Below are 15,486 nucleotides of genomic sequence, written 5' to 3' on the forward strand. Positions count from 1 at the left end.
TCAAAACTGTAAGTAGAAGATGAATGAAAACAGGAAGAAAGTAAGAGAGAAATAAAGTGGAAGAAAACAGTGGATGGTAATTCAGTTTAGTTTATTGTCACGTGTACCGAGGTACAGTGAAAAGCTTTTGTTGCATGCTAACCAGTCAGCAGAAAGACAACACATCAATCCATTTACAGTGTAGGATTTACATTAATAGGTATAAACTGAAGAATCAAAACTAAGATGCAGGAAATATTAAATAAAACTGGCAATGCTGAAAATGCTCAACATATCAGGCATTACACCTGTGGTAGAGAAAACCAGAGTTAATACTGGTTAATTCCGATATAAACAGGAAAGATTGATTCTCTGAAGTTGTTGAATTCAGCTACGATCCATTTGTGGAAGATGAAATGCCATGTTTAGAGATGCAGCATGCAAACAGGCCCTTCAGCCAACTGAGACCGCACCAACAAGTGATTACCTGTACACTGGTTCTATTCTATACTCATGGGACGATTAAAAAAAATAAAAATAATAATTAACCTACAAATATGCACGTCTTTGGAATGTGTGAGGAGACCAGAGCACCCAGGGAAACCCCCCCGCATTCACAAGGAGAATGCACAAACGCAGCACAGACAGCACCCATGGTCAGGATCGAACCTGAGGCTCTGGCTCTGTAAGGCCGCAACTTTACCGTTGTGCCACTGTGCTACACATGTCTTCAGCTTACATTGTGTTTCATTGGAATAATGTAGAACTGAACTTCAAGGAAGTTAATTTAGTTTAATTCATTATTATTGTTGCATGTACCGAGGTACAGTGAAAAGCTTTTTTGTTGTGCGTTATCTAGTCAGTGAAAAGACTATACATGATTGCCTCCATGCCGCCCACAGTTTACAGATAGAGGATAAAGGCAATAACGTTTAGTGCAAGATAAAAACCTGAAGAGTCCAATTAAAGATTAGATTGACTGTGGGCTGGAAAATCACATTCTCAGGCAGCTGGAAGCTTTTAATACACATTTATGTTCTTGACAAACAGCACAGAATTACTCTGTTCTGGTGCACAGCTTCACTTCATCCATCACTGGCACTTTAACAAACGATGTTTTTGTTCCTTTCAGGACTCAACAACTTCAACAACTCTTCTACTTCTCCCACTCTTTCCCCTTTACACTCTGCTTAACCATTTCTCTTGCAAGCCACTTCCCCCTATGTTGCATTCACTCCTGCTTCTATTCTTCCCCTCTCCAATCCATTATAACCTTAGTAAATGTTAAATCAAGCTCGAGTGACTGCCAGCCTACTCCAGTAGACTGTGGTAACAGGGTCACGTCATTAGGTGCGAAGTAATTCTCTTTTAGAAAACAAAATATAAAAGGTAGGTCAACCTATAAATAAATGCAAACTCAAAGAGTTCATAGCATAGAAAATCAGATTTTACCTTCTCCCCAAAATCCACAAACCTGACTCCATTGTTTCTGCCTGTTCATGTCCTGCCGAACTTATTTCCACATACCTCGACTCCATCCTATCCCCCTGGTTAAATCCCTCCCTACCTATGTTCAAGACACCTCACAGACTCTTCGTCTACTCCAGGACTTTTCTAGGCCCCCATTCCCTTATCTTCACCATGGATGTCCACACCTCCATCCCCCACCAGGAGGGTCTTAAAGCCCTCCATTTCTTCCTCGACTACAGAACCAACCAATCCCCGTCTACTGATACTCACCTCCGCCTAGCGGAGCTGGCCCTTACCCTTACTAACTTTTCGTTTGACTCCTCCCATTTCCTCCAAATACAGGGCAAAGCTATGGGCACATGCATGGGCCCTAGCTATACCTGCCTCTTTGTAGGATACGTTGAACAATCTTTGTTCGAGGCGTACCAGGGCCCTATCCCCAAACTCTACCTCTGCTACATCGACGACTGCATTGGTGCTACCTCCTGCACCACACACTCACTGACTTCATCCATTTCACCACTAACTTCCATCTGACATTCAAATACACCTGGACCATTTCTGACATTTCCCTACCATTTTTAGACCTCACTATCTCCATCGCAGGTGATAGACTACTGACTGACATCCACTATAAACCTACTGACTCCCATGGCTATCTGGACTAAACTTCCTCCCACCCTGCTTCCTGTAAGGACTCCATCCCCTACTCCCAATTCCTCCGGCTATGCTGCATCTGCACCCAGGATGAGTGTTCCACACCAGGGCATCGGAGATGTCCTCATTCTTCAGGGAACAGGGGTTCCCCTCTTTTACTATAGATGAGGCTCTCACCAGGGTCTCTTCTATACCCCGTAACTCTGCTCTCAGTCCCCATCCCCCCACTTGGAACAAGAGCAGAGTCCCCCTTGTCCTCACCTTCCACCTTACCAGCCGTCACATACAACAAATAATCCTCCGACATTTTTGCCACCTCCAACGGGATCCCAACACTGGCCACATCTTCCCATCTCCTCCCCTGTCTGCTTTCCACAGATACCACTCCCTCCGTAACTCCCTGGTCAATTTGTCCCTTCCCACCTTAACCACCCCCTCTCCTGGCACTTTCCCTTCAACCGCAGGAAATGCTACACTTGTCGCTTTGCCTCCCCCCTTGACTCCATTCAAGGACCCAAGCAGTCTTTCCAGGTGCGGCAGAGGTTCACCTGCACCTCCTCCAACATCGTCTATTGCATCCGCTGCTCTAAATGTCAGCTGCTCTACATCGGTGAGACCAAGCGTAGGCTTGCCGAACGCTTCGCCCAACACCTCCGCTCAATTCGCATTAACCTACCTGATCTCCCGGTGGCTCAGCACTTCAACTCCCCCTCCCATTCCGAATCCAACCTTTCTGTTTTGGGCCTTCTCCACGGCCAGAGTGAGGACCACTGTAAATTGGAGGAGCAGCACCTCATATGGCAGTTTGGGCAGTTTGCACCCCAGTGGTATGGACATTGACTTCCCTAATTTCAGGTAGTCCCTGCTTTCTCCTCCCCTTCTCAGCTCTCCCTCAGCCCACTGTCTCCGCCTATTCCTTTCTTCTTCCTGCACCCCCGCCATCACATCAGTCTGAAGAAGGGTCTCGACCCGAAACGTTGCCTATTTCCTTCGCTCCATAGATGCTGTTTCTCCCGTTGAGTTTCTCCAGCATTTTTGTCTACCATAGAAAATCAGAATGTTGAATCAGTATATGTAGAACAACAAATAACAATAGATAATAGAGAGTGTTTTATAGATCAAATGACTGTAATCATAAGGTGGCACAGTGGCGCAGCGGTAGAGTTGCTGCTTTACAGTGCTAGAGACCCGCATTCGATCCTGACTATGGGTCAAAAAAATCAATAAATCCACGGAACTTGATAGCTTTCATCATTGGGTTTTAAAGAGTTTGATATGGACATCTAGACAGGTACTAGAATTGCAAAGATATAGAATGCCAAGGACCAAATGTGATTAAATGTGACTAGCTTTGATAAGTATAAAGGTCGTTATGGAAATGGTGAATCAAAGTGCCTTTATCCAAGCTGTATCACTCTGCAGCTAAACGACTATAATTAATAATTTGATTTTGGGTCTCTATCATATTCAAAGTGGCAAGATGTGACATGGGGTTATCATTGGCTTCTATCCTAGGGGCCTCGTTACCTTTCACAATTACGAGATTGAATAAATATACGATTAACCCAATAATAAGACACACATTGCGAATATGGTTTCAATTTCGTAATTTTTTTGGATTGAATTATTTTATTTTATTGAGTCCTATCATATCTAATTTTTTCTTCCAACCCTCTAGCACTGATCAAGCCTTTCTGTAATAGAAGAGGAAGGGATTAGCAGTTTTTCGTGATTTGTTTTTGGACGGTTGTTTTATGTCTTTTGAACAACTCTCCAATAAATATAATCTACCTAACTCACATTTTTAAAGATATTTACAAACTAGACATTTTTTTGAAGGCTACACTTTTTTTCCGTTACCACATCAAAACAAAATCTCGGAATTTTTTTTACATTTGAACCCTTATCAGAAAAGTTTAATAACGACTATTTATGAGTTGATTTTGAAATTACAAATAGGTGCATCTGATAAAATTAAGGATGATTGGGAAAGAGAACTTCAAATGTCTTTACCTATAGAGAAATGGGAGAGGATTCTTCAATTAGTTAACACCTCTTCAATGTGTGCAAGACACGCTCTGATACAATTCAAAGTGGTTCACAGAGCTCATATGTCAAAAGATAAGTTAGTTCATTTTTATGGTCATATAAATCCTACCTGTGACAGATGTAATTCTGAAGTGGCTTCGCTGACTCACATGTTTTGGTCTTGCCCACTTTTGGAATAATATTGGAAATAAATTTTTGACACTATTTCTGTAGTTTTAGGTATCGATTTACAACCTCATCCTATTACTGCAATTTTTGGGATATCAATGTTAGATTCTATGCATCTGTCCTGTTCAGCCCATCGGTTGATTGCTTTTACTACATTAATTGCCAGAAGATCTATTTTATTTAAATGGAAAGACTCTAACCCTCCTACCACACTTCATTGGTATTCTGAAACGATATCATGTTTAAATTTTGAAAAAATTAGGAGTGACATTGTTGAACCCTTGGTTAAATTTGATAGGACTTGGGGAAGCTTTACTCAACATTTTCACACAATATAAATTATTCCCTCTTCAACCGTTATAATAATTTTCTTACCCTTATACGGTGAAACGGATTTGGCGACAAACAGGGATCTAAATTGTTGTAATTCTTTGCAGCCCAGATTCTGTTTTTTTTTGTTTTGCTTATTTTAGTTTAGGGAGTTTTGTTTTTTTCCCTTTTTTTTCTTTTTATCGTTTTTGTTTTTATATACACAAGTTCTTTTTTAACCATTTAACTATATTTACATAGAGTTATACTCAACGTGTATTTTGACACTGGATTCATACTTAGGTTACACATGTTAATGTAATCCTGATCACTATGTATCAATATAGCTGTTATGTTTATCTTTTTTTATTTTATTTTTTTTTAATTAATAAAAAGATTTTAAAAGAAAGATGTGACTTATGAAAGCTACATGCATCAATGTTTGACCCTCAGCTACTTACAATCTATATCAATCTTCGTCAAATAGGTTGAATTTAATATATTAAAGTTTACTGATAATACAAAGCTAGGTGGATGAGTACATGATTGAAAGAGGCCAGGGAGATATATAGAGTTGATGAGTGATGGGTCAGATCATATGAGAAGAGCTTCATCCAAAACATTATCTAAGTACTTGGGTGAAAGGGCAATTCCAATGGGAACTATTGATATTCTCTGGGAATTTAAAAAATAGGAGGTGATCTCATTGAAACATGTAACATTCTGTGAAAGGAATTCACAGGAACACTGAGAAACTGATTCTTGAAGCTTGGGTCAAAATAAAGGTCATGGCTGTTTGGTTACCTAGCGCAGAAATGACAAAATTATCTTTACTCAGAGGATGTGAGTTTACAAAATGTTCTACTTCTCATGTTTGTGAAGGGTTAATAATTGAATATATGCAATTAAGAGAGTTCTGAATACTAATGGAATAAATTACTAGAAGAATTTGCAAACCTTCAACCACAATGTAGCTGACAATAGACAATAGGTGCAGGAGGAGGCCATTCGGCCCCTCGAGCCAGCACCACCATTCAATATGATCATGGGTGATCATCCACAATATGATCATGGGTGATCATCCCATTCCTGCCTTTTGAAGCAAATTCAAAGAATCGCATTGCCCTTTCCTAGGACAACAAAACTCCTTTAATTTTATCACTAATTTATTAACAATCCTCCGGAATAGTTGTAATTAAAGCAGGTAATATTGTCAGATTTGTAATCTCTCAACGCTGAATCTTTAATTATGCATTCAAACCAAAATATGCATTTCAAATGAGTAAATTAAAATACATTGACACACCTATCACTTGCAGTGTGACAGAAAAGTCAACATGAACATTACCAACATTCAGGAAGTCACTTCCCCTCCACAATAGTTAGAAAAATGGTTCGATTAAATGTCAAAAAATTTGATAGCAAAAATAGTTAAATTTATAAAATTATAAAAAAATTATATATATTTTTATATTTTTTAAATAAAATTTATTTCTCTTCTTCTAGAATGAACCAACCCATAGTTACTAAAATAAATTGTTTAACACAACAGTAATCAATTGATTTGATACTAACATTATTACAACAGAACATCCCCACAAAAGTGATGGATTAATTAACCGTTTCCGTACCTTGTGCTGTCTGTAAAGGCTGTTATAGAGGAGTCTGAAGGATTTCCGTGTATAGCTGCTTCTGTATGCCCCACCGATCAAATATTCCAACACCAAACCAATATCGATCAAGGTAATCTTGTAACCAGGTGGTAGATTGCTCTGCAAACAAGAGCCGGTATTAAAATTCTCAATAAAATCTGCATAATTTTATTGATGCTGCAAATTTCTCTTCAATCATCTCATTGCCTGTACAGTAGAAGTGATCTGCTTAACTTTAATGGCAGCTCAGCGGCGCTGCTGGTAGAGCTGCTGTCTCACAGTGCCAAAGACCAGAGTCCGATTTTGATCTTGGGTGCTGTCTGTGTGGAGTTTGCACGTTCTCCCTGCGACCACGAGGGTTACCTCTGGGTGCTCCGGTTGCCACACACATTCCAAAAATATGCGGATATGTAGGTTAATTGGCCTCTGTAAATTACCCCAAGTGAGTAGGGAGTGGATGTGAAAGTGAGATAGTATAGACCTGGTATAGACCTAGTGTGAATGAGTGACATATGGTCGGCTTGGATTCCATGGGCCAAAGGGCATGTTTCAATGCTGTATCTTTCAATCAATCAACTCCCCAACCCCAGTGGAATACCTTGCTGTGGCTGAAAATGCACAAGCGTGCAAGAAACCCCCAGCAGAAATTCAGCAGGGGTCCATTGGGAAGGCCACAAAGTCTGCTGTGACCAGCAAGACATACTGTAACTTCTGGGATACGTCAGTGGACACTACGCTTCCACCTACTCCTGTCAGATGGGGGGTTGGGGCTCAAGCTAGAAACGCCCTCATTCAGGAGCCAGCCGTTGAGTCTTGACATGCGATCAATATGACCCACCTGGTCATATCTCACAGACAAGGGGTAGTGTCTGTCCGCTCATTTGACTGACAGAAGGCAGACGCAGAAGGGTGGTGAATCTATGGAATTCTTTGCCACAGAAGGCTGTGGAGCCAAAGTCAGTGGATATATTTAAGGCAGAGATAAATAGATTCTTGATTAGTAAGGGTGTGAGAGGTTATGGGGAGAACACAGGAGTAGGCAGGAGATTGGGGTTAGGAGGGAGAGATAGATCAGCAATGATTGAATGGTGGAGTAGACATGATGGGCTGAATGGCCTCATGAATGAATGAATACGTTTATTGTAGCAATGTTACAAAATTTTGAGATTTTAAAAATCAAGTCTGTAATTTATCCCATCAGATAAAGCATAAAAATAAGTTTAATTTGACATCTAATTCACTTTCATATCTCAAGTATTTAAAAAGTTATGGCCATTTTCATACTCGGAAATGAGCATCTTGTTCCCTATTGATTTTCTATGGACATAACAAAAAAGCTGTGATCGTGAACAGTCAAAAGCCCATAACTTTCTTAAAAATTAAGAGAACTGAATGAAATTTTCAGTTATCATAGATTGAAGCATTCTGAAACAAATATAAAATAATCTTACTTGGATGACCTGAAATTAAAGCATATAATTAGTTAGTTACCTAATTGTAGCTAATTTCAGACTTCAATTACTAGATCTCAACATCTATCCATTTCTTAATAAATGATTAACATTTTTAAATAGCCTAAATGTCCAAATAATATTCACAAATAATTCACAATAAAACATGATTTTAAAATCTCATTTACATTAATTTATAGGCCAAATGGAAGGAATTCAGTGTTCAATTGCTGTAAATAAATGCCCATTTAAATCAGCTTTCTAGCGGGATCCTGTGGAACGCGCTGGTTTAGAACGTTCACATTGCGGTAGATTTGTGCCTCAAATGCCGAGAAAAATACTGCGCGATATAATGGGCCCAAATTGAGCTACTCGCAATATTAAATTTTGTATAAAAGGATCTTTAGAAGCCCTTTTGAATGTAAAAATATACAACCTACCTTCTGCTATTTTCTTTATGAGACCCTGCGGTTGCTGGCAGTCGTGGGTTTAGAGATTGATTTTTAAACTACTATAACTATTATTCAAGGCCTTTAAACCTAATAATAGCTTTTGCGACGGGGTCTATCAGCGATTTTTCGTTAATAATTAACTAGGCTGAACATTTTCGATTGGAACAGCTTAGAGAAAATCGCGTTTTAAACCCGCCCCCTCTAAACGTCGCCAAAATCGCGCACAACCTCAGCGGCAGATATTCAGCGACGCTTCAGGTAGGCTTTGCAACATACCTATTTATTGTCATTGCACAATATTGTGCAACGAAATTCCATTACATCTCCTCCGGTTAAAAAATACAAACACAACAACCATTGACACATATGTACACTTATTAGTAAAAATAATAAATAAGTATTTTAAAAGAATTTTAAAGGAATGTTGCATTTCTTGGAATTACATTTTGCTTCCCCAGTGTTCTCTGTTGGAATTAAGCTCTTTTATCGCACATGGGTAGAAACTATTTTTTAGTCTACCGGTGCGAGCCTTCAGAGACCTGAATCGCCTCCCAGAGGGTAGCAGAGTGAAAAGGTGGTTGGCAGGGTGGGATGTGTCCTGCTTGATGTTTGTGGCCCGGCGCAAGCATCGGGCCCTATATATATATCATCCAAGGAGGGCAGTTGAGCGTTTGTAATGCTCTGTGCAGTTTTTATAACTCTCATTCTGGCATTTGCTGGGATACTAGTCAGATAATTCTGCTCATATCACTTATGACCATATGATCGTATGACTTTGCTATGAGCTGACACCCTCTCCCCAGCCCAGGTAGCTTCAGTGAATGGGAACATTACAAATGGTGTTCCCCAAAGGGGCAAACATCCTCTGGGCATAGCCTCTTTCTTGTTGACTTATTCCTCATATATTGATCTGTTGTTTTATCTGACTAGTATCCCAGCAAATGCCAGAATGACCCAAAATGGTGCCTGTCCGTTCCATCCACTGAATCTGCCTGACCAGTTGAGTTACTCCAGCACCTTGTGCATTATTCCCAGCACATGAAGTGCTTTAAGCAATGCTTTTTTTTCCTCCATGTCCACACATCAATAGGATGTTAGGTATAACAATTATATCCTCCTATTTCCTCAAGAATTCCTTCCCAGTTTCACCCCTGAAATAAATTTATGGCGACACAGTGGCACAGGGTAGAGTTGCTGCTTTACAGCACCAGAGACCTAGGTTCAATCCTGACTACGGGTGCTTTTTAATTTAGTTTAGTTTAGAGATACAGGGCACAAACGGGCCCTTTGCCCCGCCGAGTCCACACCTACCAGCGATCACCTTGTACACTAGCACTATCCTTCACACTGGGGATATTTTTTAAACAATGCCAATTAGCCTAACGTCTTTGGAGTGTGGGGGGAAACTGGAGCACCCGGAGAAAAACCATGTAGTCAAGGGGCGAACGTACATACTCCGTACAGACAGCACCCGCAGTCAGGACTGAACCCAAGTCTCTGCATGTCTGGAGTTTGTACGTTCTCCCTGTGACTGTGTGGGTTTTCTCCAGTTCCTCTGGTTTCCTCCAACATTCCAAAGATGTGCAGGTTTGTCGGTAAATTGGCTTCTGCAAATTGTCCCTAATGTGTCGGATGGAACTAGTGTACGGGTGATTGCTGGCTGGTGTGGACTCAGTGGGCCGAATGGCCTGTTTCCACGTTGCATCTCTAAAATTAAACTAAAACAAAGATGTAGGCTTTCATTAAGCCTAAATCTCTCTCCACACTCTCGGAGCAGGTGCTGAGCAGAGGTGGATTTTGGAAGTGGAGTTGCAGGACGGTCAGACGTGTTTATGTCACATGTTCTATACGGCCATTGTAGAGTCTTGATGTCGAGCTCAGCCACCAAGCACGACAGCCGGAAGCTACAGCGAATCGTTCGATCAGCTGAGAAGATTGTTGGCTGCAACCATTTCCCCCATTGATGAACTGTACACTGCAAGGGCCAGGAAGCGAGTGGGCAAGATCATCTCTGACCCCTCTCACCCTGGCCACAAACTCTTTGAAACACTTCCCTCTGGAAGGCGACTCTGGACGCCACAGCCAGACATAAAAACATTTTTTTCCATGAGCTCTACTCAGTAACCAAAAATATGTAGCCCCCTTTTGCTCTGTGAAAATTTTATTTAATTCACATGTTTAAACTATAATGTTTTATTCTTAATGTTTTCATGTTTGAAGTTTTGTTTACTGTATGTCATGATGTTTGTACATACTTGGCCAATAAATTTATTTATTCATTCATCCAACATTCATTCATGTTCAGCACGAGTCACTGAGCACAAATTTCTACTTAACTCATTCTCTTTAACACAACTTTACCTGCTTCATGTCTCGAACCAAGTGATGCAACAAAAGATTAGTTGGCCCTTGTTTCTGTGGAATAAATTAATAATATTAGTATATTTTCCATTAGAATGCAAATACAAATTAATTTCACATATTAACTTTCATCTCAGTACAGATCAGTAATTAATGGAATGAATCAATGACCAAACAAAGATTCCTTGCTCACGGGCTCAAGATAGGATTACAACAAATTACCCATCACTTGCCCGATGCTGCCTGACCTGCTGAGTTACTCCAGCATTTTGTGTCTACCCTCAATTTTCTTCAGTCAGTTCTTCAGTCTATTCTTCAGACAGACCCTTCCGCAGTCTGAAGAAAGGTCTTGACCTGAAACATCACCTATTCCTTTTCTCCAGAGATTTTTTAACGATTGAAGTTTGCACTCACTTCACATGCAATCTTTGCACAATGTTGTTTAGTTTTGTTTAGTTTAGAGAAACAGCACGGAAACAGGCCCTTTCGGCCCACCGGGTCTACGCCGACCAGCGATCTCCGCACATTAACACTATCCTACACACACTAGGGACAATTTTTACATTTACCAAGCCAATTTACCTACAAACCTGTACGTCTTTGGAGTGTGGGAGGAAACCGAAGATATCGGCGAAAACCCATGTGGTCATGGGGAGAACGTACAAACTCCGTACAGACAGCACCCGTAGTCGGGATTGAACCGGGTCTCCGGCGCTGCAAGTACTCTAAAGCAGCAACTCTACCGCTGCGCCGCCGTGACCGCCCAAGTAAAGCACTCAAGTATTTCAATCTGCCATTTTTTTGGTCATTAAAATAAATATACCACGCAACAAATTGCTGATGTTCATGGAGATCAGAAGTAATGGTGATTGTACCCAGTCTGGTGACTACATTGCATAAATTACCATACCAAGCAAATAGATTTAAATAGTTGAACATTAGAAAAGTATATTTAACAAAAAATATGTAAAAATGTAAACATATAACTGATTATTTAAGTATTAATCTGCTTTTTTGTCCTTCCTTCCCAAGTGGATAGCTTCACATTTTCCCACATTGTCCTCCATCTAGCCCACTTCCAATCTATTAACACCCTTTGCAGGTGCGTATTGCCCTTTTCACACCTTTTGTATCATCAGCAAATGTTGCTGCCATATGGTTGGTTCCATCATCCAAGTCTTCAATACAAATGATGAAAAATTGAGGTCCAAGCACTAACCCCTGTGATACTCCACTGCTAACTGATTACCAATCCAAAAATCACCCATTAATGTTTAATTTAATTTAGTTTAGTTTGTTGTCACGTGGACCGAGGTACAATAAAAAGCATTATTGTGTGCTCCCCAGTCAGCGGAAAGACTGTGCATGATTACAATCGAACCATCTACAGTATACAGATATATGATAACATTTAGTGCAAGTTAAAGTCCAGTAAAGTCAGATTAAAGATAGTCCGAGGTTCTCCAATGAGGTAGATGGTAGCTGAGGACCGCTCTCTAGTTGTTGACAGGATGGTTCAGTTGCCTGATAACAGCTGAAAAGAAACTGTCCCTGATTCTGGAGGTGTACATTCTGTTCCTCATGCCTGATGGGACAGGGAAGGAGAGGGAGTGGCCAGGGTGAGACTCATCGTTGATTATGCTGGTGGCCTTGCTGAGGGAGCATGAGGCATAAATGGAGTAAATGGAAGAGAGGTTGGTTTGTGTGATGGTCTGGGCTGCATCTGCAATCCTGACGGTTTCCTGTCAGTTAATCTATTCTTTCCCCATGTCAATATATTGCTGCTAACCTTATGCTTTCTTATCTGGTGAGTACTGAATGCCTTCTGGAATTCCAAATACACAACTTCTACCAATTTCACTTTACCCATCCTATTTAGTACATCTTCAAAGAACCCTTGAAAACATTTTCAAACACAATTTCCTTTTTAAGTAATTATTTCAAGATAGACACGTACAACAGCCGTTAATTTCCACTCGGCTTGCTAGTGTGGCTACCCTCTAAAAAAGTCTGAATATGTGAAAGAAAGCCGTATGCATTTAAAGAATTTATAAGAGGTTTGCAGACCATGTTGTAGAGTTCCTCGAGCCTGAAGATGGTGAGAAAGCGATGCATGCTCACTCCATTCTCAATCAGTAGTTTCACAAAGTCCACCCGGTCCATTAATAAAGCATCAAGCATGGCCTGTTCCAATGAACCCACCTACACACAATCAATGCAAAATAACATTATCAGGGGTTAAATATCTCAATATAACTCCAAACCCAACAATTACACCTTTACGAGTTACAATTAAATCTATAAATTGCTTTATTGGTGTAAGTCTGAGCTTTCATACGAATCCAGTAAGGACATAATAATATGCAAGAACGATACGCTTTATAAACTTGGGATTCAGGTTGGCAGGAAAAGTGTAAAACGCCTGCATCAAGCCCACTTACAGTTTAAATAACCAATATATTAATGAATCCCTGAACCTAATCTCATTCAGATAGAGTAATAAAGAAAGTATATGGTAGGTTTAATGCAAAATGCTGGAGTAACTCAGAGGGTGAGGCAGCATCTCTGGAGAGAAAGAATGGGCAATGTTTCGGGTCGAGACCCTCCTTCAGACTGATGTCAGGGGACGGGGCGGGACAGGACAAAGATAGAATGTAGGCGGAGACAGTAATGCCCCTGTCCCACTTAGGAAACCTGAACGGAATCCTCTGGAGACTTTGCGCCCCACCTAAGGTTTCAGTGCGGTTCCCGGAGGTTGCAGGTGGTTGCCGGAGGTTGCAGGTAGTGGAAGCAGGTAGGGAGACTGACAAAAACCTCTGGGAACTGCACGGAAACCTTGGGTGGGGCGCAAAGTCCCCAGAGGTTTCCGTTCAGATTTCCTAAGTGGGAAAGGGGCATAAGACTAGTGGGAGAACTGGGAAGGGGAAAGCTTGCTTTCAACAGTCGGCGCATTGAGTAAAAGAGTCAGAAGATCATGTTGCAAATCATATACTCTACAGCACATTCCAGTAGGCCAGGAGATACAACATCACCACTACACAATGTAAGCAACAGATTTCACTGAGAAAATAAAATTATTTGTCCACTTAATGGCTGTCCAGCATGTCACACTTACCTTTAATTACACCCATTGCCCTCCCCTCCTTCTCTGTTACTTAGACTAATTTGTTTTCTCTCTTTCTCAGTTGCGATCAGGATCTTCAACCTGCTATGTTAACTGGTTTCATGTTCATAAGTTAAAGGAGCAGAATTAAGCCATTCGGCCCATCAAGTCTACTCCACAATTCAATCATGACTGATCTATATTTCCCTCTCAATCCCATTCTCCTTCCTTCTCCCCATAACCCCTGACACCAGTACTAATCAAGAATCTGTCAATCTCCAGCTAAATATCCATTGACAACCATCTGTGGGTTTATCTTCCCACAGATGCTGCTAATCTGGCTCATTCCTTTCACTGCATCTATTCTTATTTCAATGGAATACACATCATTTGGAGGTGACCTTTCTCCAGTCATCATTTCCATAAAAGGGAAGACCCGGTTGCCAAACATTTTAACTCCCCTTCCCATTCCCATACTGACCTTTCTGGTCCTGGGCCTCCTCCATTGTCAGAGTGAGGCCAAACACAAATTAGAGGAACAATGCCTCATATTTCGCTTGGGCAGCTTACAAGCCAGCGGTATATTGATTTCTCTAACTTCAATTAACTCTTACATCGCTTCTCTCTCAGTCCCTACGCATCCTAGTCATAGTACTAGTTTCTTTGTCGTCCTTTTGAGTTTCACTGTCTGTATAACTCGTTATCACCTAGCCCACAGTCAACAATGGACCATTGTGGGCTCCACCTTTCCTTGATCATTGTTATTTTTTGCATATCTTTCATTCATTTGTTTTATATGTCTCCATATCATCATCTATATCTCTCTTTTCCCTTTCCCCTGACTCTCAGTCTGAAGAAGGGTCCGAATCTGAAACATCACCTATTCCTTCTCTCCAGAGATGCTGCCTGACTCGCTGAGTTACTCCAGCATTTTGTATCTATCTTCGGTTTAAACCAGCATCTGCTGTTCCTTCCTAAACAAAAGGATACACCATGCAGGTGGAAATTCCAAAGACGTAGAAGAGATCTACAAAATCTCACTCGTGTATTTTCTCACCACAAGTAAACATAAGTGAAAAATGAAATGTTACATGAAAAACAAAGGCTGTTGTGGAAACATAATAAGCCACAATTAGCTCTTTCAGTCGAGTAGGAGATAATGATGAAGGTGAGAAGTTAGAAATCCAGTCACAACGCTTCAGAGATCCCTATAACTTTGTAAATCCTCGATCTCCTCAGTGCAAATTGTCATGAAAGTAACTTTAGTCAGTTTGGAAAGCAAGGGTTTCTCCAGGGGAAAGGGAGGAGAAGAAACAATTTACAGATCTTGGCTGAAAGTTCTAAATCGTATTACAAAAATCCCTTTGAGGGGTTGATCACATCATAACTAAAATTAACAAGTTATAAAAACTGATTTTCACTTTCTTGATAAATGAATATAATTTATAAAAACAGGTTGTATCTGCAGTGTGTGCTAACAGAGCAGATGTCTCTCCGAAGGTGCTCATTGTTTAAATATAACCTCTGAGACAATGAGGGAGAAACTACTGATCCATTGTACGATAATGTCTGGATGCAACAGGTTTCCTCAAAGACTAGAGTTGTTCAATTAACATAGTACAGGTTGTTCTCAGGAGACTTCAGAGTCAAGACATTTTCTTACAACTGAATGCTTTTTACTGAAAATGATTAGTTTAGATTCTGCAGGTGTGCTACTTTGAATGGGAATGTTCGAGCAATTGTGTGCTTGGAGATTTCTCTTTTTTTTAAAAACAATTTACAGATCACAGAATTCACTGACAACTTGGCATTTGTGAAAATATCTCAGAGGAATT

General features: G+C 40.5%; 1 protein-coding gene across 2 annotated transcripts in view; it reads right to left on the reverse strand.

Moving 5' to 3' along the window:
* The window catches only part of trpm6 (transient receptor potential cation channel subfamily M member 6), a 128,012-nt gene that overhangs the window by 87,179 nt on the left and 25,347 nt on the right, over positions 1-15,486 (reverse strand). For both annotated transcript variants that reach the window (XR_004411346.1, XM_033017558.1), the window contains exons 12-14: positions 12,616-12,750; positions 10,549-10,602; positions 6,264-6,404 (exon numbers count right to left, since the gene is read on the reverse strand). Coding sequence is in view for 1 of the 2 variants with exons in the window: in XM_033017558.1 (XP_032873449.1) it covers positions 6,264-6,404; positions 10,549-10,602; positions 12,616-12,750 (330 nt within the window). In the remaining variant the exon portion in view is untranslated. The remainder of the gene's footprint in view (positions 1-6,263; positions 6,405-10,548; positions 10,603-12,615; positions 12,751-15,486) is intronic.

This window comes from Amblyraja radiata, chromosome 3 (assembly GCF_010909765.2).
Source record: "Amblyraja radiata isolate CabotCenter1 chromosome 3, sAmbRad1.1.pri, whole genome shotgun sequence".
Classification (NCBI taxonomy): Eukaryota; Metazoa; Chordata; class Chondrichthyes; order Rajiformes; family Rajidae; genus Amblyraja; species Amblyraja radiata.